Source organism: Zonotrichia leucophrys, chromosome 1 (assembly GCF_028769735.1).
Source record: "Zonotrichia leucophrys gambelii isolate GWCS_2022_RI chromosome 1, RI_Zleu_2.0, whole genome shotgun sequence".
Classification (NCBI taxonomy): Eukaryota; Metazoa; Chordata; class Aves; order Passeriformes; family Passerellidae; genus Zonotrichia; species Zonotrichia leucophrys.
This window is the reverse complement of record NC_088169.1, coordinates 82,260,584-82,269,392: the sequence shown is the minus strand read 5'-3', so window position 1 is coordinate 82,269,392 and position 8,809 is coordinate 82,260,584. Positions and strand designations below refer to the sequence as shown.

The 8,809-nt window shown below is 48.3% G+C and overlaps 1 protein-coding gene across 1 annotated transcript in view; it reads left to right on the top strand.

Annotated features, from left to right (window-relative positions):
- Positions 1 to 3,530: 3,530 nt before the first annotated feature.
- The window catches only part of TMEM135 (transmembrane protein 135), a 156,280-nt gene continuing 151,001 nt past the window's right edge, over positions 3,531 to 8,809 (top strand). The window contains exon 1 of the mRNA XM_064719310.1: positions 3,531 to 3,797. Coding sequence (XP_064575380.1) covers positions 3,657 to 3,797 — 141 coding nt within the window. The 5' untranslated portion in view covers positions 3,531 to 3,656. The remainder of the gene's footprint in view (positions 3,798 to 8,809) is intronic.

Genomic DNA, 8,809 nt, shown 5'->3' with positions numbered 1-8,809 from the left:
CCACCAGGGTTTGTTTAAGCAACATTATGGACACACCCTGCTATTCCCAGTATAGCAAAAATGAGCATTCCTGAAAACCCTAGGTACTTATGGGGCAAAAGTAAAGGTCTTCAATGTTTTATTTTAATTCATGAGATTCCATCCTTTTCTGAGACTCTTTTGTTCCTATTCCAATCAAGGGTAGGTTTCCCAGGACAGAGTAGCCTGGGGTGGCATCCAGTGCCAATTGGGCCATCAGCAGTATTCCCATGTAGCTTCACCCCCAGGGCTTCTTCTCAGAGTATTGCAACCCCATGGAAAAGAGCCCAGAGCAAGGTCAGGACTGTGCTGCTTTCTTTGTCAGTGCATCATCAGAGTCTTCCTCAGCTGACCCAACAGGAGACGTGCAAAAGCCTGCAGTTCTGTGCAGGCAATTCTTCAGCCTAATCAGGGGCACTGCACAAATAAACAAAGTATCTTGCTGGATCTTTCTCTGCCAGTTTTGCTTAACTTGAGCTTGGCAAGTGGTCCCAAAATTAGGACTGTCTGCACAAATGTGTGTCAGAGGTGAAATAATCAACTTGTGCAATTACTATTGTATGTGCCATAGTTCTCTGCCTACAAACACAAGGCAGCAAGCAAAACTTAAGCCCAGAATATTATGAAAGCCAAAACATGCAAGCAAAGAGAGCCAGAATCCATAGTTAGGCAATAATTGCCTTTTCTGGCCACAAGCAGTGTTTCACAGAGTACTACAAAAACTGCAAGCAGGCTCTAGATCCAAGCCAAAGTCCAGGCAGCACTGCAGCAGGTTATATTGCCAAGGCTGCTTCCCTGCGAGGCTCAGCACACAGCAATGTTCAATCCCTGAGGCTGCCACACAGCCACAGCGGCAGGGGAGCTGTACCCCAGCACTAAAGCTGAATTTTCAAAAAAGTCATCTCTAGGGCCTTCTACTAGATTTTAAATACAAACTGTCATAGACAGAGTTCTACCTGAAGAGGGTTGGTTGGTCAGATACACTGACTGAAATAACATAGTTGAACTATTTAGGCCAAAGATCTCCTACTGCAGATTTTTTGTGAGTCTGCAAACAGTCTCTCAGTGCCCCCAAGTTCTGTGAACCATCCAACCTATCCATCTCTGGGCTGCTAAAATTTAAATGCAAGTATGTTCTTGCACCCACAGCAAGCTCCTTTGGAAGAGCAGTAAAAGAGTTTGCAAAATCAGTGGCAAATTGGTTCTATCTTTTTGTGAGTGGTACAGGATGGTCTCAAGTCTGGTCAGCGAGGTGAACTCTTCAACAATTCTGTTTGGAGCCAGGCTGTAAGAGGACGGAATTTTCCTGCTGTGGATCTGTTCTAAGTCTGCATTTCACTGCAGGTTACTTTGCTGTTCTTCCTATGGACTTCAGGATGTATGTTCCACCTAGGGAAACAATCTCTTCTTAATTCAACCTCAGCACAGGACATACAGAGTGTACTTGCTTCAGCAGGACAGAGTGTTTGTGAACTGTCAGTTAACAGAGACACAAATAAAATCCTCAGGTCCTGATACACACTGCCCCTTTAGTCCCTAAATTAGCAAAATTTCAAGCTGGATCCAGATGCTAGTTTTGCAATTGAGCTGTAACTGTGTCATCAGTCATTGCCACCATGGTTTTGTAAAAACTCCACCATGTCCAAAGGTGATTAGGGGATTGAGACATCATTTCTGTGAGGAAAGGCTGAGGGACCTGGGGCTCTTTCACCTGAGAAAACTGAGAGGGGATCTCACCAATGTCTGTCAGTCTCTGAAGGAAGGGTGTCAAGAGGATGGAGCCAGGCTCTTCTTGGTGATGCCAAGCAAGAGGACATGAGGCAATGGGCAGAAACTGATTCATAGGAAGTTCCACCTCAACATGAAGAAGAACTTCTTTACTGTGTAGGTCACCAAGCAATGGAAAAGGCTGCCCAGAGAGGTTGTGGAGTCTCCCTCACTTTTTATAAAGCTGCCTGTAAACAATCCTGAGTGATGTGCTTCAGGGGATGCTGCTTAAGGAGGGAGCTTGGACGAGATGATCTCCAGTGTCCCTTTAAACCTCAGTTAATCATCTCCCTGGCTGGTCATCCTGCTCACTGCTGTGGCACTGGGAGCCACTCCCTATGCTTGTCCACTGCGGGAGTGACAGGACACGGGGGACATGCGGGACGCTGTGTGTGTGTGAGAATGTGTGCATATTTTTACTTTTCTGGTATCACTGTGCTCAAAATTAAAGCAGTTTTTTTAGAAGACTTTGCACTTAATACACAGTTCTGCACATGGACTCACGCACAGGCCAATCTACTTCCCAGCAAGTTTACAAAACTCTCCAGGCAGCCTGCAAACACTCTAACCACAGCAGACAGACTCCTAAGCGTGTGAGGAGGCCACACCAATTGAGACAGGAAACAGCGTTTGACATTATCCAGGGCTCAGGAGGAGCGGGGTGACACGAAAACCAGAGAGAGCAGGGCTGCACGGGTGGAGCGGGCTGAAGGAGATGTCGCTGCCGTCACAGGCGGCGAGCAAATGCGACATGACCTTTAATTCTGAGCGCTCAGACTCCTCGCCCTGCACCGGAACCTCCTCTCGGCACCACGACGAGAACCAGCCCAGCCGTGCGAGCGGCTCTCGCCGCAGACATCCCAAAATCCGCACGGCTGCGATTCTGACCCCACCGAGTACAGAACCACAGCTTCGTGCAGGCACACAAGTGCCCGTACTGCCACGGGGGTGTGACAGGACACGGCACGCACACAGGACACACGAAGGGGACACATTCGGGACGGGCGCGGGACACACAGGCGGGACGCCCAAAGGGCAAGGGGGACACACACGAAGGACACACACGGAGGACACAAACACACACACACACACACACAGAGGGACAGAGACACATGGGACACACAAGAGGGACACACACGGGTGACACACACACAGGACACACACGGTGACACAAACACACACACACAGACACACGCGCGCGCACACATAGTGACATACACACACGGTGACACACACAGACACACACACACACGGTGACTGACACACACACAGACACACACACACACGGTGACTGACACACACACAGACACACACACACGGTGACACACACACACAGACACACACACACACGGTGACTGACACACACACAGACACACACACACGGTGACACACAGATACACACAAACACACACTCACACGGGACACACACGGTGACACACACGCACACACAGAGACACACACGACACACACGGTGACACACACACACACACAAACACACACACACACACACACACACACACCGGTGACACACGGTGACACACACGCACACACAGACACACACACGGTGACACACACACACTCGGGACACACAGACGCCCTCAGCGTCTCCTCGCGTCGCCGGCCCCCCCCGTCCCCCGCCCCGCGGCTCGCGCCACCCCCGGCCCCGGCCGCTGCCCGGATTGGCTGCGGGCCTCACGCGAGCGGCGCGCGCGCGGGGCGGGGGGCGTGGGAAGAGCGGCTGTGCCCGCGAGTAACCCCGGCGCGCGCAGCGCCCCGCGCGACCTCTTCCCCCGGCACCGGCGGTGACGCGGCGGCCGCGCGCGCCCCGCGCCCCCCTCCCGTCCCCTCCCCTCCGCGCGCGCGCTGCAAAGATGGCGGCGCTGAGCAAGTCCATCCCCCACAGCTGCTACGAGATCGGGCACACCTGGCACCCCAAGTGCTCCTGGGCCGTGCTGCACGTCACCCAGAGCGCCCTGGCAGAGTCCCTCCGCATCTACGGCACCCTCTACCTGGTGGGTGTGTGCGTGTGTGTGTGCGGCAGCCCGGCCTAAGGGGGGGCCTGGCCTCGGACGACAAGGGCAGGAGGGGTATCAGAGACTGGGGAGCCTGGCCTTGGTTTTGGGTGGATACCAGGGCGCAGTGGGGAGCCTGGCCTGGAGTGGAAGTGGGCTATAAAGGACGTGGTGGGAGCCTGGCCTGAGCGGAGGGGGAAGGGTATAGGGGTGTTTTTGGGGAGGGCACAAGCGGTGCCATGGCGAGGGGAGTGTGGCTTGGGGTGGGGGGGGGGAAGGACATAAGGCCTAGTGAGGAAGGGAAGCTCGTCTGGGGTGAGGGGAGAGGGTTATGGTCGGAGGCAAAGGGTAGGAGACACGTCAAGGGGCAGCCTGACCCTGGAGTGAAGGGAAAGAATGGCAAATAGTATGGTTTGGTGTGGAGTCTGGTGCTGGGGAGGAGAGGGATGGTGGTGGGGCCGTCTGGTGTAAGGAGGAGAAGGATTGTGTGGTGGGGAGAACCTGGTGTTTGAGGGGGGAAAGGCATGGCAGGGAGAATATGTTGAATCCTGGCCAAGTAGGGCAGAGACAAAACAGAGGGGTGGTGGCATCTGGAGGCATAACATACTGTGAGAGGATTGCTGCTGGTGGGTAGAGGGGCATGGCACATGCCTGAACGTTGTATTCTTGTCATCTTCCAATACCTGTGATACCTGAATGAAAAGCCTTAGTGTTTGCCTGGGAGGCTAGCATTGTGTCTCTGGCAGCAGCAAGTGTAATGCACGTGTCTTGGTGACACCTTCCTAATCAGTGCTTTAAGATCAAGGAGATTCCATTGCATAATGAAGCAAGACTAAAAAAATTTATGAGGGCTAAAGGAGTCTGAGTATTCAGAGAGTATCCTACAGGTGAGGTATCTTAGTGAGAGTGTGCAATTAGGCTTGGTTATATCACCTCAGCTGGCACATTTCCAGCAAATTAGGGTGTAGATAGAAGAGCTGGGATGTGTTTGCATCACCTGTGTAAACATACCCTGGAAGCCAGTGTTAGCTGGAGTTGCTGCAGGTGAGTGTGTCTGTCCCCACCTCTCTGCTTCTCCCGTACTGGTACCGGGCAATGAGCAGTGAGCTGCCCACCGAGCTGCCCCCAGGCTGGATGGACAGAAAGAAGCACAAGTCATTGAGTCTGCACCAGTGCTGGTGCAACAAAATTATTGAGCTATGTAATACAGAGAAGGAAAGGGGTGGGACTGCAGCATCCTGACATACTTTGGTTAAGCTCCCATTGAAGGGTTTATGAGTGAAAATTGTGATGACATCCATTTATATGATAAAACAGTAACTGCTAAAACTGGTAGCAGCGTGACCCTAAGGAGTTGTCGTTTCTGACAGTGAACATTTTCACTCTGAACTGCCACAGACAGGAGTGGCAGCTGTTGGTGGGAGCATACAGTGAGTTGTATCATTAAACTAATACAGAGAACATTCTCTCTTCTCCTCTTCCTTTAACCAGTGCTCTTTTCTTTGGATCTGTTTCCTATCTAGTTTGCTCTGTAGGAGCATAAATACTTGTACCAGCAGAGCATGGTTCTGAAGTGAGCCATGAGAGGTGTAGTGGTGATCTGTCAGGTCTGGTTGAGTATAAAGCAGCTTAAACAGTTCTGTAATTAAATCGAAAATCCCCAACAGCCAAACCTGGTCAAGAGATTTCCTGCTCATAGCTCTGTTATGGGTCACTCAGTTGTGCAGTCACGGGTTAGGGGGAAAGCTCCCACTTTTTATGTCTTTGAAAAGAAAAACAAACCTAAAAATGCAAAATGTTTTCCTGACCTGTTTTGCATTGTGACCCCATAAACAGTTACATTTTGTCACAAACCCAAAGTGAAGTGAGAACCTTCTCAACCAGTCTCCTGCTATATTGTAATACCTCTGCCTCACTTTTTGCACTGTCTTCTTTGCAGTTCAGTTTAGTTTCTCTTAGGTTTTTGTTGATACTGTTTAATTTGAGATGCCAGAGTAATCTAAAGCTGAATTGCTCTCAGATCCTGGCACTTGCCAGTCTCTGCTCCCAGACACATCACTGTACTTTTTCTTTGTGTGGTTCTGGACCTCGTCTCTCCATGAGCTAACCCACAAGAGGTTACTTACCCTGCTTTTAGCTGGGGTCATTTTCAGATGCAGTAATGAATTGAATAGGATTATTGAGCAGGATTTGATGAGCAGCAGAACCAGTGTAAGGTAAAGAGGAAAAGGGTGCAATGTGGGCTGCAGAGGAGGAAGCAGAAGCTTTGCAAGCTAAGTAGCCTGGCAGGGAAAGAACAGTCTTGAATTAAGACAGTCATCACAGAAGTCATTCTTTGCTGGAGTTACAGCTGTGCTTGAAAACCTTTTAATTGTAAATGAAATACCACAGGTGTACAGCAGAAATGTTCAGGTTCACATAAGAGGATGGACTTAAGTTATTTTGTATTCATAGTTCTGTCAGTGTATGTTCATAATGTTTCTGGTAGTACTTAGTCCTGGTCCCTTGTAGAGCTCAGCAACAAAAAATGCACTTCATTTTTCTATGTCAAGCCTGTAAAATGGCTTCTGATTGTTCCTCCTGTTGCTACAAGCTAATAACTAAGGAAAGGAGATGAAAGAGTTTCCTTTCCCAAAAGCTTGTGTAGAAATGAATGAGAATGAATAGATGAGAATAAATAACCAGAGATTGTTCCCTGAGAGAACATGGTTAGGGACAGTTACAATCCAGAGTCCAAACTCATAACAGCTTCACCCCGCATCTCTCAAAGGCTTTGTTTCTCTTTGGTCTGTGGGAGACTGATGGAGCTGAATTAAGTGCTGTTAGTAAGTGAAATATTGGCTGTCAGTAAGTGACTGTATAGAGTCTTTGCTTTTAAGTAGTGCTGTTCTCTTTGTTTAGTTGTTGTTTGTTTTTTTTCCTACTCTTTTTAGTAATTGTGCCCGAGTATTTTTTTAGTTAGGAAAAAATATAGCCTTGAGACACCATACTTGCACTGTCTTTATTTTTGCTCCAGTACAAATGGATTGCTTTAGTGAAAATGGGCTTCACATCTAAATTGAATTGTCTCTCCCCATATGAAGTGGCTGGCAGGAATGCCTGTTTTGTAATTAAAGCTGCCTGTGTTTGCACAAACTGAGTGTCTCCATATGCAAGTCTTATGAGGCTAACTAAAAAAAAAAAAAGTTGCTTAGCATCTGTACCTGCAGAAGAATCCCTAAACAGTCTTTCATAAACCTTGTAATTACACCTTTTGAGAACTATTTGCCTTGATATCTTGAGGCGTCAATGAAAAAGTCCTTCCTCTGAATTTGCTGTATTTTCTTTCATCTGTACTTTGTTTTTACATTAATGAAAGCTAAGCGAAATGGGAAAGTGTCATCTTGTATTTTCAAAGCTGGAGAAGTCAGATTTCTAGAAATTCACAGCAGTGAGGACAAAAAAATGATTTAACAGGGAAATTGCATGAAGCTGGGGAAAGGCTGGAATACTGACTTTGAGTTGTCTCAGCTTCCATTTCCCAAGATTCTGTTGATTTCACAAGGGTAAAGTGCTGTTCATCACATGCATTAGAACAAAGTCCTCTGTTCCTGTACGTTTTAGGCATTTGTTTGCTGATAGTGCACAGTAGATAAATGTGCTCAGTTATTTGTATGAAGTCTTTGTAGTGCATCAGAGATAAGCTCATCAGGTAACATTATTTTCACCTAATCTGAATAAGGTAAAAATTGTTGGTTTGCTACTTTGCAGTAGCAATTGTAGAACTCATTCTTCTAACCTTTTGCCTATGGGGTGGCAAGAGTCAGTCATGCCATTTACCTTTCCTTTCTCTTAGTCTGATTGTGTGTTCTCCACCTAATTTCAGACAGGCTCCCTCCCTCACTTTCCAACCTGACTTCTGTCCTGCCCTTTTCCCTTTCAAACGCAGGTAACCCTAACCCTTCCCTCCCCAGCTACTTCTCCTGCCCTTCCTTCCCAGCACCGCCCCCTTGCTCCCCTGCATCTGCTGCCCTTCCTTGCTGCTGCTAAAGGGCACAGCCTGAGCCTTGGCCCGAGCTGACTCTTGGCTTACCCTGGCTCTGACTGCAGACGCCTCTCCCGCACAGATCTGCTGGCATGGAGCAGAGGAGCAGCAGGCCTGGGGCACTGTGGCTGCCAGCGGGGCTGTCTCACATGTGTTCTGCACCGAGGGCTGCTTCAGCCAGCCCTTCACAACAGATGTAACCAGTCTGCTGCCCCAGTACAGATTTTAATGATCCTCAGCACTTGACCTATTTTATTGTTTTTTTTTCTTTCTTAATTTCTTCTCATGCTCATTTTCTTACTTTTGATTCTCATTTTGGTTTCACTTCTAGTACTTCTTAATACTTGTGCCGTATCTGCTTCTTCCTGTGCCTAGAATAATCTTCAGGTTTTTAGATGTCAATTGCTTCTTTCTCTTTCTGTATCAGAAGGGATTTTTTTTCTACTTAGGATTCCAGTGCTGTTGTCTTCCTGAGCCCTGTTTGACCCATCAGTAACTGTATTCTGTGTCTTCATCTCCATTCTTTATTCTGTAACCTCTCTAGGAATAGGATAGCATTGGATATCATACTGTCAGAGACACAAATGCTATCAGCAATTGTATAAAGTGCTTTTTCTTCCTCTGCAATGTCAGTGGGAGGGACATTGGTACGAGTACAGCATGGGCCAGGGAGCTGCAGTGCAGGCAGCGTGTGGCAGCTGGCAGGTCACTTCACAGGTAAATCCCTGTTTGGCTGGAGACAATAACTGCAAGAACAACTCTTACTGTGCTAATGAATTATTCTGAAAATGTTATAGGTGGGACAGAATCACCAGGCGCAGATCAAGCTGCAGTGTGAGTCTCACATCACTTTCCTGGCTGTGTGCACATTGCTGTGGGATTGGGCCAGAGGTTGTTCCCAAGGATGGATGGTGCGCATTGGCTGTGCTGCTGCATATTTGCTTTTCACACAGCTTCCCTTGGGAGAGCTGTTTGAACTGGTCCTGAG